The sequence below is a fragment of the Ranitomeya variabilis genome, chromosome 2 (assembly GCF_051348905.1).
Source record: "Ranitomeya variabilis isolate aRanVar5 chromosome 2, aRanVar5.hap1, whole genome shotgun sequence".
In the NCBI taxonomy this organism is placed as follows: Eukaryota; Metazoa; Chordata; class Amphibia; order Anura; family Dendrobatidae; genus Ranitomeya; species Ranitomeya variabilis.
Genome location: NC_135233.1, coordinates 38,406,478 through 38,432,337, shown reverse-complemented (window position 1 = coordinate 38,432,337; position 25,860 = coordinate 38,406,478). Strand labels below are relative to the sequence as shown.

The 25,860-nt window shown below is 39.4% G+C and overlaps 1 protein-coding gene across 1 annotated transcript in view; it reads left to right on the top strand.

The window, feature by feature from the left end:
• The first annotated feature begins 4,064 nt into the window (after positions 1-4,064).
• Positions 4,065-25,860, top strand: part of PROX1 (prospero homeobox 1) — a 100,554-nt gene continuing 78,758 nt past the window's right edge. Inside the window, exons 1-2 of the mRNA XM_077282283.1 lie at positions 4,065-4,235; positions 9,940-11,728. Of these exons, the coding sequence (XP_077138398.1) occupies positions 10,007-11,728 (1,722 nt within the window). The 5' untranslated portion in view covers positions 4,065-4,235; positions 9,940-10,006. The remainder of the gene's footprint in view (positions 4,236-9,939; positions 11,729-25,860) is intronic.

Sequence of the window (25,860 nt, the reverse complement as noted above, 5' to 3'; positions counted from 1 at the left end):
ACGTTCAGGATTTCTTGCAGAAATTTCCTGACAAAAAACGGACATTTCTGCCAGAAATCCGCATGTGTTTTTTTCTCGTTTTTTACGTGTCTTTTTCTCGTTTTTTACGTGTTTTTTTCGCGTTTTTTCCCAATGCATTTAATAGCGGGAAAACCGTGAAAAATCCGCAAAATTAATGAACGTGCTGCTTTTTTTTACCGCGATGCGTTTTTTTTTCGCGGAAAAAAACGCATCATGTGCACAAAAATTGCAGAATGCATTCTAAATGATAGGATGCATATGTATGCGTTTTTTATGCATTTTTATCACGAAAAAACGCGAAAAAAACGCGAAAAATCCTGAACGTGTGCACATAACCTTAATTTCCAGTAATCTCTAGGGAGAGAATGTAATTTTAGTCCATTTTTTCAGCAGTGGTAGGAGCCACCTAACTCATAACTCATTTACAGGTCGTACAAGTTAAACAGGTTTGTTGTGGGACAAACACTTAAAAATTATCCCTGAAATCGATCCTCTAGGAAGCATCTTTTTTATCGTACAGTTTTTGCTGTGAACGTGTTGGTACAATTCTCAATCACCTTATTATTAAAAATTATGGACACCCTTAGGGGAATTTTTTTGTATTTTGGGGCTAAAAGGCCTTTTTGATAATTGTGTTTCATTAAAAACTTTGCACTGTTTGCCTTCTGTGGCCTCTTCAGATGAACTGTCTATTGGTTGCTTTAGAATGAGTTATCGAAGAGTCGGTCAGCGAGTTTGTTCTGACAGTGAGTTTGCGATTTTTGATCTGTCTTTTTTCTAGGCTCCTCTTGGCTGAATTATGAACACGAACCACATGAAAGTTGAGTTGAACTTTGTGGTCATAAACCAGCTAACAGGAGTTCAGAAAAAGACAACTACAAATTCATTGTCAAAATGAGCTCACTGACAAATTCTCAGTTCTCTCGCAACCCGCATCTCGCAAGGAAACAAAGAACCTGTAGAATCCAAATGGTGTCAAATTGTTGATAAAGATGATTTTTAGCAAAAAATACATAAAAAATGTCCACAAAGGTGGCCATATCTTTTTATTTAAAGATTGGGCCTACTAGATTTTTTTTTGGCATATGCTGTTTTGTTCACTGAAGTTATAACATTAAATGCTTCATTGGTTAACATCGGATGTCTAGAACTAACATTGCCACCCAACGGACAGAGAATTCTTTATAATATAGAGGAAGTGATATAAAAGAAAACAGCCCGGACAATGCAAACTACCCCACTTCTCTGTTCTCATGGATACTTTATTCTCAATGGAACCTGACAACTGAGCAACATACCGGGAGTACATTGTTATCACATATAGCTGGATACATCATAGATAGGAAACACATAGATCGATAACACAAAAATAGTTTTTATAGCTTCTCCAATTAAATAGATAGATGATTGATAGATAGATAGATAATAGATATATAGATGATAGATAATACATAGATAGATATATAGATAGATAGACAGACAGATAGACAGATGATAGATAATAGATGATAGATAGATAGATAGATAGATAGATAGATAGATAGATAGATAGATAGATAGATGATAGATAGATAATAGATATATAGATAATAGATAATAGATAGATGATAGATAGATAGATAATAGATAGATAGATAGATAGATAATAGATAGATAGATAGATAGATAGGTAACTTTTCTAACTTTACTAGTAAGAACAGGTAATATTGATCTATAGATTTAGGGATTGGACTGTAGCAAAAGAAATATAGTAGAAACTAGTTTGTTTCTGGAGTTTGTTCTTTTTTACTTCAGAGTTTTTCTATTGACTTTAACTATATGACCAATGTGAATATTTAATCTCAATGATCGGAGGATTAAGAAAAGCTCTGGAGACTGGACTTTCTACAATATCCTGATACAGGCGCCGTCCGCCCTGCACTGTTCATTAGTCCGTTTTATAACTTTTTGGTGTTTTTTCCTTCAGAACCTCGTCTCCTACCAGTGTCAGATTAGTATTTGGGTAAGTATCAGAAAGTCCAAGTTTCCTTTGTCACAACTCATTGGTTCAATGTTCTCAACCGTATGTAATGATGTCAGACAGTGATTTAATGAAAATAGTAATACCGGTCAACAGGCTGTGGTTAATTTGTAGGGTGAAACGAAGCTCTTCACTGTGTGCCATGATGTTTATTAAAGTCATACGTTTCCGTACAGTTAGGGGTTAATGGATCAGGTGACTGTTTCATTATATTTACTAGGAAACATTAACCCTTTCACTCATGACGCCGGCCAAGAGTCTGCAGTCTTTGCTGTGTTATATATGTAAAGTGGATGTAGGACATTGACAGCTCTACGCTGCCATCATGAAATAATGTAACATACATACATATACGCCAAATAAATGCATTTCCCAGACACGTAATATCATTTTCCGTTGATCCTTTCTCAATCTCATACTGACACTCTGAATACATAAAGGTATAAATAAAATAAAAGTTAAAAGCTCGAACCACGGAAAGTTCTACAAGAACAGGACCTCAAGTTGATCATTTTAATGCTATCCGTAAATAATGGGTGAAAATGACTCGATCTGTACAGAAAAAAAGGGTGATTAAAGCATTTTACCGAATACATCAACCCTACACACTCATCTCATTGGTCTATAAAGTAATGGAAGAACAAGCAACAAAACTTTACCAATCACAAGTCACATCCTGCAAAAAAGTTTTTCAAAAACTCCTATTTGGACATCTTGCATCAAGATTCAATATTTAGGTTTTTTTTTTTTCTTTTGCACCAGTTCGGAAGATAAAGAAAAAAAATATCCCAGTTGTTAAATTCTGATCAATTCATGCTTTCTCGGAAAAAAATCCTTCTTCTCTACCGATCCCCCCCCCAATAAAAAAAAGCTGCAGCCGCGTATCCAAGTGTTGACACATCTGACGTGAAACACAGACTTGTGATTACCGTGTAACCTCTTTCACTCAAAACTCCCAGACGGCGGCATCAGCGATACGAGAGAAGACACTTGTCATATTCTACATATCAGCAGCATTCTATACCATTTTTTCCTCCAGAATTCTTCCAGTAACTCAATATATCAGATATTACACAGTAATTGCTAGATCAGGAGCAATGACTGTCTGCTGGGTCCTGTGAAGCAGAATGAGAGATGTCAATTGTGGTTAAGCAACGAGCGGCTGGAGAGATGACAGCGTCGCCTTGTTATATACACAGCTCTGCCTTACTTCTCCCCTTCTATCATCAGTGTCATAGAGAAAAAAACAAAACCACCGGTACACCTTCCATCCAATAAACCATCCTAACTGCTGCCAAGATAAGGGCGACGGATGAGATAATCTAGTATATAACATCTGCCACGGACGAACACACCTTTTCTATAGATAATATACCGTGATCCATTTTTCTAAGATTTAGAATGCTGATATTACGAATTACGCGCAAATCATTGTGTGACCATAATAACATACAGATCGTCCAATGGACACCACGTCTACGTTGGTAGAACAGAATTTCTAGGTCTAGATTTTTTTGGCAACGTGACCAAAAAATGTGTAAGTTAGACTCCTGATGAAGTTCTTAGAATGAAAAAAAATTTAAAGAAAGAAACGGCGGAATCCTGATTTATTAAAAAAAAATAACAACGATCCTTTCTGTCGACAACAAGGCTTGGCTCGGACTCATCCTCCTCTTCTGTCTCCATCTGTATTCCCCCTTTTTTTTTTTTTCCTCCTTCTCCAAGTTGACTGTCCCACCTTGCTTCTGAAGTTGTCTCCTGATTGGTGTGCGCCCCCTCCCTTACGTCACTCAGAATGTGACGTTCAGTCTTCCTGTTTCCTCCAGCTGTGTCTTAAAGTAAATCTTGTTGTAGCGCGGAGCCTCAGCTGAGCTGCGCCTGCAGAACTAATACAATTACAGCCAGCCAAAGGAGAGAGAGCAGCACAAAAGATCTGTCCTCGCTCTCTGCGCTCGCTTCTCTACAATCTGCCTCCTGTTTGTTCTCTGTCAGATTCGCACACACGCGCGCACACACACACACACACACACACACTCACTCACACACATACGCACTCATACACTCTGTCCTTTAGTCATTCAGACACACACAAACATTCTCCCTCCCTTGTCAAATTGTACTATTCATCAGCAGATAGCCCGGGCTCCTTTGCTTTTCACCAGCACACCGGATCAGTTTTCCTCGCTTTCACTGAGTAAGTATATAACCCTTCTGCCACTGGCTTATCCCAAAAATAACTTCTGACCACTAGATGCTTAAGGATTTTACTATCTGAATAATTTCACGGAATGGGAACTTTACAGAAATGTCCTGGTGATTGGAGTAAGTGAAATTCATGCCTTTTTTTTCTTTTTCCCTTCTAGCATTGTGTTTAGACTTGTTTTACACTTTCTAGGCAATGTTCGATTTACGGTATAGATTCCAAGTTCCGGTGTCGTAGACCCTCATCTTCTTAACTTATAGACTTGTATTTCAATTCTTTGGTCTACTCTTTTTTTTAATCGTTTGCTTCTTATTTGCATTGATACTTCCCTTTTTTTTTTGCTTTCTTGCATGTCAAGTTTTCCAAGCAAAAGTTAAAGCTGACGGAGATCACGTTGGACATTTTTCACTCGTAGGGTCATTTGTAGAGTCGTCCACTTTTAAAAATAAGCTAAAAAAAAAAAAACTCCAGAAGGGATAGAGTAAACATTTTGTTTGTGAGATGAAGAGTAGTTCAAATTTTAAAAAAAGCAAAATAATCAAGTTTTTAAGTCTTCGCTTTCTAGTCCACTTTATTATTTGTGTATTAGCGAGTGCTACTGATGATGATCGCCATCACCGGGAACATGGTGGCCTCCGTTACGATGCACATTACTTAGGGTTAGGGTTAGGGAACTTCTTAGAATTTCTTAGAAATGAAGAAAAAAGCTTAGGGTTTGTCTTAAGAATGAAGTGCATGTGTATAGCATTGTCTAGGGATGCTGTGGCAGAATAGCATATGGTTGAGGCTGCAATGGTCCTCACTGCTGCGAGTAAGGACGCTCTACACTCCCAGGCTGCACATGCTGCTGCTTCAGAAGGGAACTGCTCAGTGCTGAAGCTCCAGTCATTACTACTGTTTTCCTTTTGGAAGTTTATCCTGCATGCACGTTGCTTTTCCCAGATCACTTATCATCCCCCCTTTGTGTCTGTGTGCCCCCTCTGTTCTTGTATTTCATTATTCCCTACTTATATGATTTTATGACACTCTTTAAAAAAAAAGTTGTTTTCATAGTCAGGATAAGATCAGCCGATGATTAATTTGCTTTAAAAGTTTTTGTTGAATTTTTTTTCTTTTAACCCCCTAACCCTCCTCCTCCTCCTCTTCTTCTTCTTCCTCCTCCTCTCCCTCTCCTCCAGTCTGGAAAGCTATTGTAAAACCATAACAAAATGCGCATGGGCAACACAAGACAGGTGCGCTGTGTCAAGAGAGACAGGTGCAAGTTTTCGTTTAGTAGAATCTTTACCAGGCAACTATTATTGTTGAGTGGTTTATGAATTTATGGTCGCGAGATAAGGACGACTAAGGACTTCAGGGACTTTCAAATTAGACCTGGTGAGATGTTTTGTGTATCAGTCTTTATTTGCATACTAAGCACCGGGGGCTGCATTATTAATCGTCAGGCTGATAGGAAGAAAATGATATTTTCCATCAGTTGCACGTTTCCGAAGCGAAACCATATGTTCTATGTTGGGAGCTGCAAAGTTAGTTTGTCGTAGAAGTTTACCATTTTATTCATTTTGCTTGTTCGTTATGTATAATCAGAACCAGTTGATTGAATATTTATTGGATTTTTTATACTTACTCTTTCTCGTTTCTATTGTGTTGTAGATTATTATTACTGCACTGTTTGTATTGTTTATTTGTCACAAATTACTAAACTTCTTTGTCGGAGTTTTTCTTAGATGATTAATATACTGTATCATACTTCTATGATTTTATTTTTAGTCTTAGTAATATGATTTTCCTGGTGTTTTTTGACGAATTGATATACGGTACCTACTTTCTATATACGTAAATATCACCCTGCGTAGATTCTGTAGGCGGAGAGGTCTACAAGCCCCCAACTGCATAGAAACTAAGGCGTAGGTTTCGGCTGTTTTCTAAGTTTACCTTGAAACCTTCGCTATGTTTGATCCTTAGAAATAGAAGCCGCTTATCTGTGTCAGTTCCACCTTTTAGTTCTGTGTCCTTTTGTACATTTAATACTTCTGCTTTTTATTAATCATCCATGGAGGAACTTTAGATATAAAGGTGTAAAATATCATGAAACAGAATAGGCATGCACTTCATTTTATGGCAGCTCTATATTCCACCTGACACTAGATGTTAGAAGTTTCAGGGAAGTAACCTTCTGCCCTGGGTGACCTAAATAAGTTGCATTTTTCCTTCTTCTGCCCACACGTAGAAGCGCCCGCACATATGGGAATATCCAACCTATTATAGGATCCAGCAGCTATTCTGGCCTTACTAACTTTGCCAAACTTTGTTTTACCACTCAGGTTTAATAAAAAAAAGTTACACTCTCCTATTCTCTAGGTATTTGACGATGGTTTAGCACTCAAAGAATAAACTCTAAGCCAAAAGTATGAAATAATCATTTCCCACTCCCATTGACTTTCTCCATAGCCGACGTATCCTTTACTTTAGCACAAAAATTCGGCTCATTTTAGTGATTATCGGCAGCGTGAATAAAAATGTTATTTTTTTTTATTGACCACGATTACTTGATATATAAAAATATTGTAACAGTTTGAAAAGTTTACATGTAAAACATAACTTTCCTCAATTAACTTCCACCTTCCACTTTATGTGATGAAAAATGTTCAATAATCTGGAAAAAAATATGTAAACACATCTGCTTATACCGTATATAGAAATATATATACAGTATATATATGAGTATATTATATGTATGTATGTATAGAAATATACATATATATATATATATATATATATATATATAAAGAGAAAGGGATAAATATATATATATCTATTGATATATGTGTACACCTATATATTTATAATTACATATATGTATATCTACACATAGAGAGACAGATATGTATATATATATATATATATATATATATATATATATATATATATATATATATATATATATATATGTTATCTGTTTGTGCTATCCAGTATGCATTTATGGAAATCTGGCGTGTACTAAAATATAATATTTAAATTACTTGTCGCATCCGGTTTATAGCTATTTGACCTTTTTGGAGGCGAGTGCACCACAGTAGGTGCAAGAATAAATTATTTTAACCCCTGTAATTATTTTAACCCCCTACATTTGCAAAAAATCCATTTTCATTCCACGGCTTGTGTTATGGTAACATTTGCATAGAATAACAACATTCGCAAAACACCTTTTCAGCAACTTTAGAAATGCCGCCATCAAGACTGTCCAAGTTAATGTTTTTTAACATTTTTTTTCTAAACTATTGTTATTATTTTCTTAATCCTTTACCGTTACCCCAGGGTTTAAAACTTATGAATTAGACATCCCCTATCGTAATGTCGCACTACCTGTCGCTTATTTTTTTTTTATCACATTTTTAAAGCTTAACTCAATTTTCAAAATAATGAAAAAAAACTTAAAAAAGAAATATAAAAAAAATTAAATTCAAAACAAAATAACACTATTATTTGCAAGTTAGTTGCTTTTTACAGTTTTGTGGGGTTTTTTGGGGAGGGTGAGGAGGGATGTATTAATTTTTTAAATAACAATTAACATTTTTGTTAATTGACACTGAGAAATGACAAGTGGTGAAAATAGTAAAAAAATTATCTCTGGCCAGCAGCTGCAAAACCTGAACAAAACAAGCAGTTAAACCATCTCACCCATTTAAACACTTTTTATTAATTATTGCTTTCATCTTTTTCTTTTTTTTGCCAATCTGGATTAGTCTAAGCAAATTGAATATCATGGTCATCTGCCAATAGTGCGTGTTAGCATTGGATGAGCTATACGGTACAAAGGTAAACACATATGCTCACATATATATATATATATATACACATGTATGGTTACCAGCCATCACTTCGCATGTATCAACCGCTGTTGTAATATGTCAAATGTTCTGGGATAGAATCACAAATATCATTAGTAACTCACTTATAAAAAGTTAGGAGAGACTAATAATTAAGTTAATTCATACATATATATAGTATGCATGTAGTATGTAATCTATACAGATTTTACTTTAGGCCTTTCTCCAAAGTGAGACCCGATCTCCTTTTTTGGGAAATGTGTTTTTTTTTAACCTGTTTTGGCTACGATTTATAACTTTATATTGACCCGGCTCGATTTAAGTTGCATGTACAGTATGTATTTATTGGATCCCACCGTCCCCTCAAAAAAGGCTTTTTCCAGCACCTTAAACCTTACCTTAATTTCGAGACCTATTTTGTGGTCTCTTTCTGACTACTGTCTTGATATTGATGGTTTTGTCATGCTTCAATTATGCTTATTTGCATGAATAGTCATCCTTTAAAACTAACCACAGATGCCGTCCTAGGGAGCACATAGATGTTTTTACAGGTGAACCGAAAGAGATGGGACCAATTCCAAAAAGTCTGCAGGCTGCCTTTGGCAATATACCCTATAATTGCTAAGATGTGCTCTGTTAAGCAAATGCATAGTTTAATATTAGATAAAAGCGCCATGAAACAAAAAAAATGCCTAATTTTTTATTTATTTTTTTTCACTAAGCATAATTTTATCTCCCAAGGAAAGAGAGAGAGAGAAAGAGAACATCCAGCCAAGGATATCTGCGCTGGCAACGTCACAAGTTCGTCAGTCTCGAGTTACTTTAGTTGGGTCGCAGGCTCAGTGTTGTATGTTATCTTTCTTAAACTTTATTCCGAGGGAAACTATGACTCTTTGGAAGAAGCCAGAGCATCTTCCTTTCTCACACTATTTTTATTTAGTTGGGTTGTGTATAAATTTTTCGACATTTTCCAGAAATTCTGCCGTCTTCAACAAAATGATGGACAAAGATGATGTCACTTAGCATTTGCAGGACAATTAGGGAAAGAATGAGAGGAATAGTCTTTTCCCATAAACCTGTACAGAAGGTCCCGGGGGCTATAAAGAGGGGTTTACATGAACAACAGGAAATATACGCACTTAACACCAACGCTAATTCGTAACTGTGAATAGGCGATCCCATCTTTGCAGAAATTTTTTTAACACTATTTTCATTTACCAGTTTCTTATTACGCTTGAGGCTAAAAGAGAATACAATTTTGACAGTGTTCAAATATTTAGGGAATTTTAACATTTTTTTTAGATTTCTTTTAACAATTTGCATCGATTTTACAAAAGTTTTCACACAAGACAAAATTGCTTTTGCGCCAACATCTTGACGGCCCAGTAGCTTAGTATACTTTTTACGGAATTAAACCATCTAAATCCTTCAGCAAAGACTCGATATTTGTGCTTCTCTACTTTTTTCCATCTTACTAAAAGGCTTATATCTATTCCTCCATCTTTCTTTTTTTTTTGTAATATCTCAATTTAATCAATTGGTTGGATTGTTCTAAACCATTTCTTTAGGAGATAAACCAGTATCCTTTTAAGCGTTTGTGTGCATGAATCATATTACCGTTGCCTAAGCATTTTTTATTTTGTGTTCATGTATTTTTTTTTCCTTAAATCTTAATCCATCTTAAACCAGTGAAGCAGAAATATTTAAAAATGTTTCATTTCAAGCAGAGTGCATAATAAATTGCAATAATTGTAATGTGCCATAAATCCCAAAGCCTATGCATTTTGCATTTTATTCAGGATTGAGGTCAGGAAATTTGGAGAAATTTAAAGAAAATGATTCATCAGTCCTTTTGTTCTGTTGGCCAGGGTCCCAGGATTCTCGAGCTGTGCCCAGCTGACAAGCTTTTGAAGATGGCACAATAACAGTCCAGTGATGCCTGACCATGACAGCGCAGCCCTCTTAAGCAGGCAGACCAAGAGAAGAAGAGTTGACATTGGAGTGAAAAGGACTGTAGGGACAGCATCTGCATTTTTTGCTAAAGCAAGAGCATCGTTTTTCAGTGCCATGAATCCCCAAGGTGTAGATCAGGATATTGAGTATTCAGTGGTGCAGCATGCAGATGGGGAAAAGTCGAATGTACTCCGCAAGCTGCTAAAGAGGGCGAACTCCTATGAAGATGCAATGATGCCTTTTCCAGGAGCAACCATCATTTCCCAGCTGTTGAAAAATAACATGAACAAAAATGGTGGCACGGAGCCCAGTTTCCAAGCCAGTGGGCTCTCCAGCACAGGCTCAGAGATACATCAGGAGGATGTGTGTAGCAACTCTTCAAGAGACAGCCCCCAAGAGTGTCTTTCCCCTTTTGGCAGGCCTGCGATGAGAGATTTTGAAATAGATCGGTTGTGTGATGAACACCTGAGAGCAAAGCGTGCCCGGGTTGAAAATATAATCAGAGGTATGAGCCATTCCCCAAATGTGTCAATGAGGGGCAATGAAATTGAAAGAGACGGAGCCCCTCGGTCCATAAGTCCCCGAGAAAGCTATCGAGAGAACAAGCGCAAGCAAAAACTGCCGCAGCAGCAACAGCAGAGTTTCCAGCAGCTGGTTTCAGCTAGGAAAGAGCAGAAGCGAGAGGAGCGTAGACAGCTGAAACAGCAGCTGGAGGACATGCAGAAACAGCTGCGCCAGCTGCAGGAAAAGTTCTACCAGATCTATGATAGCACTGATTCTGAGAATAATGAAGATGGCAACCTTTCCGAAGACAGTATGCACTCTGAAATGATAGATGCTAGAGCCAGGGATTCTGTGGGCAGGTCAGATAATGAAATGTTTGACTTAGATCCTGCGCAGTTCATTGACCGTGCAAGAGCCCTTATCAGGGAGCATGACATGGCACCAGATAATCAACAGAAAAGAGAAGGACCTAAAGACAAAGATCATTTTCATAGCATTTTCCACCCAGAAGGCAAACATCTGGCAGAGACACTAAAACAAGAACTGAATACCGCCATGTCCCAGGTAGTGGACACGGTGGTAAAGGTCTTTTCTGCTAAACCCATTCGTCAACTTCCTCAGGTCTTCCCACCCCTCCAGATTCCTCAGGCAAGATTTGCAATCAGTGGAGAAAACCATAACTTCCACACCACCAACCCACGTCTGCAGTGCTTTGGCGACGTCATCATTCCAAATCCCTTGGACACATTTGGTGGTGTTCATATGCCTAGTTCCACAGACCAAACTGAAGCACTGCCCTTAGTTGTACGAAAAAATTCTAATGACCAGCCACCCCCTGGACCTCCACCTGGCGCCCATCATCCTTCACTACATCAATCTCCTCTCTCAGCAGCTACCAGTTTCTCACCTTCTTTCCGTCACCCATTCCCTCTTCCACTCATGGCATACCCATTTCAAAACCCATTGGGTGCCCCACCATCAGCCTTTCAAGCAAAAGACAGATCATCCCCAGAATCCCTAGACTTGACTAGGGAGACCACCAGTTTGAGGACCAAGATGTCAACCCACCATATGAACCATCATCCATGCTCTCCAGCCCACCCACCAAGCTCAACGGAAGGGCTATCGCTGTCTTTCATCAAGTCGGAGTGTGGAGACATGCAAGATATGTCTGACATTTCACCTTACTCTGGAAGTGCAATATCCTTTTAAAAGAATTTCATAAGTTAATAATCCTTTTATCTTACAGTCATTGAACAATTTAAAGGGGTTGTCCAAGAATTTTAGAAATCAAGCAGCAGACAGAAAAGGTAAAATCTGCCATCATATCCGTGGTCCCCGTTGGTCTTTTCATATCTACGTGCAGCAATGATGTCATGTACATTCTGATCACTGTGACAGCCAATCACTGGTCTTAGTGGTCACATGGCATACATGCAAGTATCTCTGCTAAGGCTAATTATTGGCTGTATTGCTCACATGTTCGTACAGTACATCATCGCTGCAGCAAAATAAACAAAGAGGAACATCAGGGTATCATAAATAAAGCAGTAGTTTTTTATTTTATCACATTTCCTTCAGCTTTATTGATTTCTAACACTCCTGGACAACCTCCTTTTGATATATTTTTGCCTATTTTATTAGAACACATATATACTTTCTATTCTATTGTAAATGAGAACGTACGTGTAAATCACTATATGTATATGTATTAGAAATACTAGAAAGGATATAATTCATTTTATGGTCCTTCACTATTATTGTTCACTTAACACTCAACAGAAGTTTGGTAGAGATAAGGCAATATTGAAGGATTTGGAGTTTGATGTGAATTGCCTGTAAGTAAGACAGTACTCATTATTGGGTAGTACATGGTTAAGACACCAAGCCTTATTGGTAGAGTTGGTCCGAATCGTTTAGCAGAACCCGGTCCATGAGGCACATCAGTAATCTGTGGCTACTGGACGGTAGCCTTGAGAACCGACTGGAACCTGACGGCATCCTCGACTTTTCTTTTGATTAGCCGACCTGGTACGCCATCCATCGTTGCTACGTGATGCACATGTGACGTTGCGCCAGGTCAAAAGAAGAGCGGATGCTGTCAGGTAAGAGGCGGTTCTCGCGACTCCCATTCAGCGGACAGTGAGTAGTTGATGTGGCCAATGGCCCGCGTTCTACAAATCGATTCTCAACAATTCTAGCTATTGGTAACTGTCCCCCCCAAAGCATGTCTGACGCTAAGGCTCTGATTAAGTCACATTGAGATACCTACATTGGAGGTACACAAGTATCAAATACTGTCTCTGTCTGCAGCCGAACTCCTCATAAACTGCTCTTAGAGACAAGTTTAGTATATATTTAATTCCAAATTGAGCAGAAGGTAAATGACTTATATTTGTTTAAACTTTTCGAAAATATTTCATAATCACTCGTTGCTTTTTTCCGTCTTCACTGTCTGTATTCATAGTAGAAACGATAAATACCATCAGTCATTATTGGTTATACGATATTATATTCCAGTAGAAAGAGTTTCCTTTTTTTTTTTGCAGAATTTTACCATTTAAGGTTAGATTTACATCAGTCTGGAATTTCATGTTCTCATTTATTTGATCATAACCTTGCATACCAGTAGTTTCTGCGTGTCACTGAATAGAGTGATGGAGGGGGGTGTGATAAATGCAAAGACCCAACTAGTAAAAGGCGGAGGGGACATTTCATTATTATTTTCTAAGACTCGTTCTGTTCGATTTCAAAGATTCATTAGAAGTGAATATTGAACTGATTTCATGCGATGTTTACACGTCATATATACAGTCTACTATGGTGGCCTTACCGTATAGTTTCTTTCTTCTGGCCATATATGTCCTTGACTGGACCCTTTGATTGCACCACAAGCTTAATGATATATGGATAATCTCTGCCTTAATTGTCATGGTTCTAGTAAATTGTCCATTGTTGGTCGCTCTATGTGGAGGCCATTGACTAAAGACACCGCATTATTGGCGAGCCAAAAATGATTCAGAAATTACAACATAAGCCCAATATATACTCTTCTAAACACATGTAACGGGATACATTTAGCTACTTTGCAAGGAAAAACTTTGGTACAGGTACTGTACAGGTACAGGTCTGTAAGTTTGTCAGATTTTTGGTATAAAAAATGATTTAGTTATATAGCAATTTTCAGCAAATCACCCCAAACTGGAAACACCAGAAATTAGGGAAAAATGCAAAATAATAATACAAATGCAGTTGTTATAAATATGGTTCATGTGCTACATAAAGGTCTGTGTTAGGTTTATGGTATGTGCCCTTTTACTATGCACTTTTCGACTTAAAAGTTTCTCCACCGTTGGGAACATTTTTATTTTTTACTTAAATGGATTTTTGGCTAAAAATCATTTTGGCAATTGGCTTTAATTAACAATGTTTTCCCGCTTGCCTTCTATAGCTTGTGAATTGCTGTCTGAGAAAATGAATTAACTGAGAATCCGTCAGCGAGTTTGTTCTAATGACCTGACGGAGAGTTTGTAACTCTTTTCTCTGCTGATTTATCACCAGTGACTGCATCATAGTTATATGTGCAGGGAAATAAAAAGCCTGTAGAATCCGAAGTAGGCAAAATGTTTAATGAAACCCAATTGCCAAAATGATTTTTAACCTCAAATATATGCATTTAAGTAAAAAAAAATTCCAAAAAGGTGAACAACACTTTTAAATGTTTGGAAAATGCATTCTAAACAGTTCCTAAATGTATGTACCAAGGCCAAATTAACAATGGGAGTAGTAAACGTATTGTATTAAAATGTAAAGGAAATGTCGAGTGTACAGATTCAGATATTGTTTAGAGAATACCCTAGATGGAAATTCTAACAATTGCATTTAAAAGCAAGTTCTAAATATTAACAGGGTTTCCCCCGAGTTGGGTCCACGTAATTGTGATCGTCACTGGTCCTGAGAACAGGTCAGTTGTGATCTGGTACACAGAAGACCTGACATTAAAGTAAAGGCACGAGCGGAAGATATCTTGCAAAAAGTTTTGCAACTGGAAATCATTCAGGGTTCAAGTTTTTTTCGACTTCAAGAACATGGCCTTTTTGCAAAATCGATTCATATGGTGTGGCCGAAATTTCGGCAGCAAATCTGCCATGTGTGAATGTACCTTAGGACTGCCATCGAAACAAGACAAAGTCTAAATTCAGCACCCAGACAAGGCCTGATAGGAATCATTTAGGGTTTTTTAATAATTAGAAATGACCCCTAACAGTGGGTTTATGCTTTCAAGTGACGTCTACGTATAAATACATTTCTACGTCTTCATCAATCCTTGTAGATGTAATAGTAAAAATGAAACCAGTCATCGGGCTGGTGTTGGCTGCCTGGCGACACCATACATATTTTTGTGCCAGTTTTTGCAAATCTTTTCCACTTTCTCATCTTCTTTTTATGCATTTTCCCAATATTAAGAGGATGATTTTGCAGCTTATGATGCCAATAAGACCCATGGAGAGACAATACGCTGAGGATACGAGCGCCTTCGGGGCTTGGATCACACACAGAAGTGACTCTGTGTTCTCCAGCGTCTCTCGATATTACGTCCCTAACAGAAGGAACCACGGAGCAGTTGTGCTCAGTAGGTAGGCTGGCACCAGTCGTGTGCTCGACGTCAAACAGCTTTCCCCCCGAAAATGGAGAATATATTCCTACGCTGTTATAGAGGAAGTGTGAGTCAAGTCCACAGATGACTCTCATCGTCTTCAGGAGGTTAATTATTACAGAAGAGGACGATGCCATGTTTGTGTTCTCAGGACGCAGGTAGCGATTGGTTACCTCTGTATAAAGTTCCCTTGTACAGCCTGGAGTCTGCTGTGCGGGCCCGGTGCAGCTGCCTGCTATGCATGATTAACCTCTGTTCGGCTTTACTTAGAAATCTTTTGTCCTGACGTGCACAAAGCAAATTATTTTAGAAAGCCACTGAGCACAATTAAATTAAAAAAATCAGCATTGATGGCTACCGGCACAGCCGCCATTGTGTTTCCTGTTGCCGATTTGTGAATATTGATATCTTCTGATATATTGATATCTTCTTAAGATCCTCCGTCACATTTGAAGTATTAAAATTGGAGTCTGTTTTTTTGGTGAGGACATTACAGATTTGATACAGATTTTGCTCTCGGGCCTAGGAGCTTTTTCTGCTCGTGGCACAGCAGTTAGTAATTTTTCTTGTATTTTTTTTGGCAATTTTCTTTAGTATTGAAGATGAGCAAATCTAACAAAATCTAAATTCACTCAAATTTGGCCAGGAAATTCGATTCACATTGAATTCATTTCATTGCAAAAAAAAAATTGTGCATTTTTATGCTCGGAGGTCTCTCCAGATACCAGAGCATAAAAAAACAGTAAAATTTAAAAAAAATGATGCTCGTTCTCACCTGTGCCGGAAGACAACCCTGCTCCAGTCCGCTTGTTTTCTTCGGTCCAATCACCGGCACAGTCTTTAGTGGATCATCTTTGGTGTCTTCCAATACGTGGCATCTTTGGCGCCTCTGACTAGGCCAGGACGTCACTTGACATTTGTCAACTAATGTCAATACGTCACAGCAATAAACGGCAAAAATGAAAAGTGCTGAAGATGCAGGTGGCGGAAAACTCTGAAGATGGCCCAATGAAGATCTCACCGGTGACCGGACTGAAGAAGACTGAAGCAGGGTTGAGTGGCAGGAGAGGTGAGGTCCAGGTGAATATAATATTTTTATAGCTTAACTTAGCAAAATGGTGTCCAGACACCAGATAGTTTTTTGGATTTGATTTGGCAGGAGCAAATCACAAAAAAAAAAATTAGGATTCAGGCAAATCTGAATTTATCATCTCCTAGTCAGTATGCAGGATGAGCAGAGTTGATTTTGTTGTTGAGCTGTTTAGTTTCTTATGTACACCCTAATAACTGTGTCGGCAAATGTCAAAGATATTCTATCCTAGAACCACTGCCACAATGCTGTGTATGTAGTCAGAATATCCGAAAGTCTCCGTATGCAATCAGAAGCGTACCGTGTGGCCCAATATTGGCATGTGCATAGGCCATTAGGGTAATGCAGGAGGGTAAAATGAATCCCTAAATTAAAATCGCATCATTGTACCGCAGCCATAGTAAGCATCGCTGCTCACTCACCTGCCCAGGACCGTAACGAATGCAAATTCTCGTCCCAAACCAGTCGCATTAAGTAGCACATTCTGTTTTCATTGCTGTAACTTTTTAAGCCCCAGCTTCCGTCTTGAATCTCTTGATGTAATTATTAGTCGCATCCACATAATACTAAGGGGCCAATTCATTATGCAAATTTCACCAGAATTGGACGGGATTTAACATTTCTTGAAATGTCACATAATGTTTGTTGCAAAATTTGTTTAGGCAAAAAAAAAAAGTTACACTTACAACCACTTCCGCCAACTTGTTGAAAACTGGGCAAAGCTCTGGTGGTATGGGTTGTGGCAAGCATTAATTGTATGGCACAAAAAGTACAACATTACCGTCTCTGTATAATTCTGCCGGTGGCGTACCACAGTTGAAAATTCCTAAAAATGGCAGACAAATTTTAATGAATTTGCCGAATCTTACTCCAGCACTTGGGTCATCAGTACTGGTGTGCAAAATGCCAGCCTTAATGAATCGCGGCCTAAGAGCTGGAGAGGCTCACACTAACTCCGTGCCATAAATGTAATGTATCGTAACTGCAGCAACCACGTGAGGGCGAGATATTCAACAGAATACTGAGACTTACATGTGCATGGGCAGATGGATAGATAGATACTAAATAGATAGAAACAATAGAATGAAGCAGCCTCTATAAGAACTATGATGTCTGCAAACGTTGAATATTTGAAATATGGCTTTTTATATAATATACTTATAAAATGAGGCTCTTTGCATACAAATTGGCCAATTAACATGTGCCCACCAGCCACGACAGCATGCCCACCAGCCATGACAGCATACCCACCAGCCATGACAGCGTGCCCACCAGCCACGACAGCGTACCCACCAGCCATGACAGCGTGCCCACCAGCCATGACAGCGTACCCACTAGCCATGACAGCGTGCCCACCAGCCATGACAGCGTACCCACCAGCCATGACAGCGTACCCACCAGCCATGACAGCGTGCCCACCAGCCATGACAGCGTGCCCACCAGCCATGACAGCGTGCCCACCAGCCATGACAGCGTACCCACCAGCCATGACAGCGTGCCCACCAGTCATGACAGTGTACCCACCAGCCCTGACAGCGTACCCACCAGCCACGACAGCATGCCCACCAGCCATGACAGCGTGCCCACCAGCCATGACAGCGTACCCACCAGCCACGACAGTGACAAAATCCAACTGAGCTTAATATATTGGGTCCAGTCCACCGGGTGCTTTTGGCCGGCAAATCATATCCTGATTCTGTCGCTGCCGTTATTTCATTTTTTCTGTCGCTTTCAAGGAACAGAAGTGCTGAAGTAGTAGCGCAGATGTGAGCGAAGGCTTGTTATAGATGTATTAGAGGCGAATGTCATTGTCATTAAGGGTTATTACAATGTATACATAAATGACACATACAGCTCCGCACTTCACTACTTATTCCTATAGAGCAGGTGTGATATTTGTGTTCCAGATGTCTGAATAAGATACAACAGGTGCTCCTGCCCAGTCCTGACATTGGTAAGTCCTATTACTGTTTTTGTGCCTATTTAATTATCAATATTGTACAGTGTCTAGATTATCAACTTACAGTAATGTCACAGTAAGTGGCACAAATAGATGACAGACAATAGATAGATAAAAGATAGATAGATGATAGATAGATAGATAGATAGATAGATAGATGATAGATAATAGATAGATGATAGATAGATAGATAGATAGATAGATAGATAGATAGATAGATAGATAGATAAATAGATGATAGATAGATGGATAGATAGATAGATAGATAGATAGATGATAGATAATAGATAGATAGATAGATAGATAGATAGATAGATAGATAGATAGATAGATAGATAGATGATAGATAATAGATAGATAGATAGATAGATAGATAGATAGATAGATAGATAGATAGATAATAAATAGATAGATAATAGATGATAGATAAATAGATAGATAGATAGATAGATAGATAGATAGATAGATAGATAGATAGATAGATAGATAGATAGATAGATAGATAGATACAGTAGATAGATAGCGGAATATGTCATTGCCTGCCACAGACTAAGAGGAGCCTCATATGTCATGGACTCCTGTACCCCAACACTGGACATATCCCCATCCTCTAAAAGGAGTCTGATATATCCTGGACCTCTATGTGCCTCCCTCCCCCACCCCCGTATTTTTACCATATGCTTTGGCAATGCTAACTTGTACTTAGTCCTGCCAATAAAGCTCATTTGAATTGAATTGAATTGATAGATTCATAAATAGATAGAGAGATAGATAGATAATAGATAGATAGATAATAGATGATAGGTAGATAGATAGATAGATAGATAGATAGATAGATAGATAGATAGATAGATAGATGATTGATAGATATATGAAAGATAGATAGATGATAGATAGATAATAAATAGATAGATAGATAGATAGATAGATAGATAGATAGATAGATAGATAGATAATAGATAGATGATAGAAGATAGATAGATAGATAGATAGATAGATAGATAGATAGATAGATAGATAGATAGATAGATAGATAGATAGATAGATAATAGATGTAGATAGATAGTTAGACAGATAGATGATTGATAGATAATAGATAGATAGATAGATAGATAGATAGATAGATAGATAGATAGATAGATAGATAATAGATAAATTGATAGATAGACAGATAATAGATATAGATAGATAGATAGATGATAGATAAATAGATAGATAGATAGATAATAGATAGATAATAAATTGATAGATAGATGATAGATAGATAGATAGATAGATAGATAGATAGATAGATAGATAGATGATAGATAGATAGATAGATAGATAGATAGATAGATAGATAGATAGATAGATAATACATAGATATTCTAGATCTTGATCAGGTGGTCGTCTAAAACTGAAGTCTTGTGTGAATAGTAGTGAGTTCTCGTCAGGCCATGTTCACACGTTGCGTTTTTGCTGCGTTTTTATTGTCTCTAGTGCATGCTGATAAAGTTTACTGCCCCCCCAAAAAACATAACGCAACCGCCTTAGGTATTTGCAGCAAAACCTAATACCAGCATTTTTTGCTGCATTTTTGCACTCTCTCGTTGCTTTCTATGGGTGAAAATACGCTGAAAGAATTGACATGCTGCAGTTCTCCAATTCAGTCAAGAAAAAAAAACTATCTGTGTGCATGAGATTTCTGAAATCTCATAGGTTCTGGTGGTACTATAAAACTCAACTTAAAGGGAACCTGTCACCCCCAAAATCGAAGATGAACTAAGCCCACCGGTATCAGGGGCTTATCTACAGCATTCTGTAATGCTGTAGATAAGCCCGCGATGTATCCTGAAAGATGAGAAAAAGAGGTTAGATTATACTCATCCAGGGGCAGTCCGATCCGGTGGGCGTCGCGGTCCGGGGTCTCCTATCTTCTTACGATGACGTCCTCTCTGACCTTTCCCGCCGCCTGCGCACTGCAGTACTTTGCTCTGCCCTCAGCAGGGCAGAGAAGTACGCCTGCGCCGGAGCCGCAGCGTGAAGACAAGAAGAGGACGTCATTGTTTGAAGATGGGAGGCCCCGGACCGCGACGCCCATCGGTCCGAGACCGCCCCTGGATGAGTATAATCTAACCTCTTTTTTTCATCTTTCAGGATACATCAGGGGCTTATCTACAGCATTACAGAATGCATTACAGAATGCTGTAGACAAGCCCCTGATGCCGGTGGGCTTCACTCACCTTTGATTTTGGGGGTGACAGGTTCCCTTTAAAAAATAAACTGCAGCAAAAATGCAACGTGTGAACATAGCCTTACTTGAGTTTGCCTAGGGTGTTCTGGTACGCACTGAGTATGGAGGGCAGAGGTGGCCACTAGCAGAAAGCTATAAAATTAAATATTCCTCCATTCGTAAGAGTGAAGAAGATTAGCGGTGTTAGATCACACAGTATGCTGGCGCAGTGGCAGCCGTAAGATGTGGGGCACATCACTCCACAATTCTCTGGATCAAGACTGATGTACTAATCACTGGTCTTGATGACTTTCCTGCCATAAGTAAGGATTGAGGCAAACAACAGGAAAGAATGTTTTTTGTTGTATTTTACAATTTTTTATACAGAACCCTTATGAGTTTTCAGAAACATCTCTAGCTCCTCCTAAATTCTGCAGCCTGGACTAAGTAAAGCTTTGGATGTGTTTAATAATGATTTTATTCTTACCTGTGATTCCTGAGATGAGCTTCATCAAATTCCAGATTTGAGAGATATTGCAGCAATGCTCCTCGGGAGCACAGCTCCATAATGCGGCATCCAACAGAGCACTTTTCCTATGGGACTTGTGTGAGACTCTATGGGTATGTGCACACTTGGTATTTGGTGCAGACATTTCTGCACCATTTCTCCATGTTTTGGCTGGAAAAACGTGCGGTTTTGCTGCATTTTCTACTTGCAGAATTGCAAGTCACAAATAAGCAACGTGGTCATGAGACTTCAGGGTTCTCATTCACGCTGCTGACTGGAAAGGAAACCCTTCAGGATCAGTGGCAAATCTGCACTGAAAAAAATGCAGCAAAAACGCAACGTGCGCACACAGCCTAAAGCTAAATGCACTGTTATGGAGGATGCCCTCTTATAGATCTGCACGAAATGGATGTAATTCAGGCCTTATGTAAAGTTTCTGAAATATCGGGGTTAAAACTAATGCCAGAAGATGCATTTCTTGCAAGTCTCAACACCGGAAAATCATAAAAACTATGAAAGCTGAATGGAAAAAAATTATTTGATATTAAGAGTTCCCCATCAGAAATGAAAGGGGATTACCAGGAATAACTTTTCCCTCCCCATCGGCTTCTCATAGGTTAAAATATTAAACTCCCGTATTTCTCACGCTCCCAAGGATCAACAATGTGTCTCTGCCGCTGCCCCAATTTTTGGACAGGTTGCAGCGGTGACTAGCGCGAGTGACTACTGCAGCCAATCAGTGTGCTCAGCGACTCTTGCCATCTTCCTGGGTTCAGCATAGTTTAAAAGGTGCGGTCCATTTATTTTTTTGCTTAAAAGTGCATGTGTTACAATTCTCAAGGAGTTACAAACTCTCATGCATGCCTTCAGAACAAGCTCGCTGACGGATTCTCAGTTAACTTATTCTGCAGCCATTTATAGACAGTGCAGCACAGAGGCAATAGGAGACAAACGGTGCTAATTTAATTAATCCTAATAGCAAAAAAGATTTTTAGCCCAAAATGTGTGCATTTAAATAAAAAAAAGGAAAAAGAAAACGGCCCCAAAGATTGAGAATCCCGTTAATGCTTTAAATTTACATGTATGATTTAAAAACATATTTTTAGTTTTAGCATAAAAATATTACTCGTGCTACAATGTAAAGTTCTGCAATTTTTTCCGATTTTCTTTCTGCATTAATTACTAAAGGTTTTCAAGATCTCTGCCTGCTGTTATTCAGTAGAAATCTTTGTTACTGTTTTTAGCGGATGAAAATTCATTTTGTTCATGTGATGGACAGAAAAGGTACAGGTCCTTCTCAAAAAATTAGCATATAGTGTTAAATTTCATTATTTACCATAATGTAATGATTACAATTAAACTTTCATATATTATAGATTCATTATCCACCAACTGAAATTTGTCAGGTCTTTTATTGTTTTAATACTGATGATTTTGGCCTCCAACTCCTCATAACCCAAAAAACCTGTCTCAATAAATTAGCATATTTCACCCGTCCAATCAAATAAAAGTGTTTTTTAATAACAAACAAAAAAAACATCAAATAATAATGTTCAGTTATGCACTCAATACTTGGTCGGGAATCCTTTGGCAGAAATGACTGCTTCAATGCGGCGTGGCATGGAGGCAATCAGCCTGTGACACTGCTGAGATGTTATGGAGGCCCAGGATGCTTCAATAGCGGCCTTAAGCTCATCCAGAGTGTTGGGTCTTGCGTCTCTCAACTTTCTCTTCACAATATCCCACAGATTCTCTATGGGGTTCAGGTCAGGAGAGTTGGCAGGCCAATTGAGCACAGTAATACCATGGTCAGTAAACCATTTACCAGTGGTTTTGGCACTGTGAGCAGGTGCCAGGTCGTGCTGAAAAATGAAATCTTCATCTCCATAAAGCATTTCAGCCGATGGAAGCATGAAGTGCTCCAAAATCTCCTGATAGCTAGCTGCATTGACCCTGCCCTTGATGAAACACAGTGGACCAACACCAGCAGCTGACATGGCACCCCACACCATCACTGACTGTGGGTACTTGACACTGGACTTCAGGCATTTTGGCATTTCCTTCTCCCCAGTCTTCCTCCAGACTCTGGCACCTTGATTTCCGAATGACATGCAAGATTTGCTTTCATCAGAAAAAAGTACTTGGGACCACTTAGCAACAGTCCAGTGCTGCTTCTCTGTAGCCCAGGTCAGGCGCTTCTGCCGCTGTTTCAGGTTCAAAAGTGGCTTTACCTGGGGAATGCGGCACCTGTAGCCCATTTCCTGCACACGCCTGTGCACGGTGGCTCTGGATGTTTCCACACCAGACTCAGTCCACTGCTTCCTCAGGTTCCCCAAGGTCTGGAATCGGTCCTTCTCCACAATCTTCCTCAGGGTCCGGTCACCTCTTCTCGTTGTACAGCGTTTTCTGCCACATTGTTTCCTTCCAACAGACTTACCATTCAGGTGCCTTGATACAGCACTCTGGGAACAGCCGATTTGTTGAGAAATTTCTTTCTGGGTCTTACCCTCTTGCTTGAGGGTGTCAATGATGGCCTTCTTGACATCTGTCAGGTCGCTAGTCTTACCCATGATGGGGGTTTTGAGTAATGAACCAGGCAGGGAGTTTTTAAAAGCCTCAGGTATCTTTTGCATGTGTTTAGAGTTAATTAGTTGATTCAGAAGATTAGGGTAATAGGTCGTTTAGAGAACCTTTTCTTGATATGCTAATTTATTGAGACAGGTTTTTTGGGTTATCAGGAGTTGTAGGCCAAAATCATCAGTATTAAAACAATAAAAGACCTGACAAATTTCAGTTGGTGGATAATGAATCTATAATATATGAAAGTTTAATTGTAATCATTACATTATGGTAAATAATGAAATTTAACACTATATGCTAATTTTTTGAGAAGGACCTATACACGGGATCGTTAGATCTCACAGCTCTGAGAACTGAGCTGCAAATGTACTGAGCCCCGCACCGATGTGATCATAATCAGGATGAAGAGATCTTAGAATGCAGACAGAATGGTGCAAAATTGCAGAACTTTTCATCACACAAATCAAAATAAGTAATTTTTTTTTAGAAAAAAAAAGACAATAATTGTTAGAAAGGTTGTACCAAATATATAAAATATCCCCTATTCGGACTGTCAACGATTTAGAGAGATTGGGCTTCTGCAAAGTCTTGTCTGAGTGGAGTGGAAGTTGCCTGTGTGCATCTCCACTTCTTCCATTCTCTGAGACTCCCGGGAATTGATGAGCACTGTACTATCTCCGGCAGTCTCATATAGAATGAATGCTGAATTCAGACAATTACAGAGCTCAATTCAAAGGATCTGTGCGGGGTCCAGCCTTCGGACCCTCAGTTGCTGGGATCCCAATTATATACCTGGTACAACCCCATTAACTCTGGACTAAAGGTCCATAAACATTGCACGCTTATCATAGATTTGGGTTCCTAGGCACACTCATTTCCTGATAATCATACAGTCTAAGGCCTCTTTCACACTTCAGTGTCTCAGGTACGTGTAGTGACAGTTTTCTCACGTACCGGAGACACTGATACACGTAGGCCCATTCAAATGAATGGGGCTATGCAGACGTCAGCATGTTTTGACGGACCATGTGTCCGTGTGCAATACACGCAGACATGTCCGTTTTTACCCGGACACACGGGCCGCCAAACGTCCCGCAACTGTGCACACGGAGAACAATGTACACTGTCCTCCGTGTGCACAGACGGCCGCTGGGAAGCAGCGCTATAGTAAGCGCTGTTCCCCTGCGTGTGGCGCTGAAGCCGGCTGTCATCTCTTCTCCCCTGCTCGGCCGGCGAGCAGTGGAGAAGGGATGAAAGAAAAACCGACATGGGGTCCCCTCTATATTTTAAAACCAACCTGGCAAAACTCACAGGTGCGGGCTGCTATTCTCAGGCTGGTAAGGAGCCATGGATATGGGCCCCCCAGCCTAAAAAGAGCAGCCCTCAGCTGCCCGGTTCTTCCCACTTGCCCTGTAGCGGTGGCAAGTGGGGTAATGAGGGCTTAATGTCACCTTCCTATTGTACGGTGACATTAAGCCGGCTTAGTAATGGAGAGGAGTCAATAAGACACCTATCCATTTCTAATCCTACAGTTGTTAAAGGGTTAATCAAACACCACACAGTAAGAAAAAAGTCTTTTAATGAAATAAAACACCACACAGTTTTTCAATCTTTATTATTCTTCCATTCCAAGTGAAGCCCTCGATCTCCTGTAAAAAATTTTCGAAATAGTAAACCAACAATATCCCATACCTGTCCGACGTACAGTCAATCCCACGCAGTAATCCATATCTAGGGGAATGTACAGTTTACAACCAGGAGCGATGCTAATGCGACTGCTCCCAGCTGTAAACTACTGGGGAATTAATTAAATGCAGGGAGCGGAGCTTCGGTGACTAGCGGTGACATGACCGAAGCTGCGCTCCCTGTCGGCATGAACTAAGATGAACTCTTCAGCGTGGGATAATCGTGTGGTACTGATGCGGCACACGGCTGCCACACGTGTGCCACACGGATGTGTCACATGGACACACGGACACGGATATCTCCGGTACCGTGTTTACCGTTACCGGAAATATCAGGATGTGTGAAAACGGCCTAAAACTGCTGATCAACTGCCAGACGACGAAAACGCTCATTCATAGGGTGAAATTATCTTTTTTTGCTGCACAAAATGTCATCGATCTCGGCGGCACATCGTCCTGTGTAAAAATGACTCATGCTGTCGAGAACAATGACAACCTATGGTCACTGAGCAATCTCCTACAGATCGTTTAGTGCGCATCCAAAGCCGGGTCCGCCTATGCGAACAGGGTAATAAATGACTGACAAGCATGTTGGCCGTGATTTTACACCGCACAGAAACACATTATATATGCATTGTCT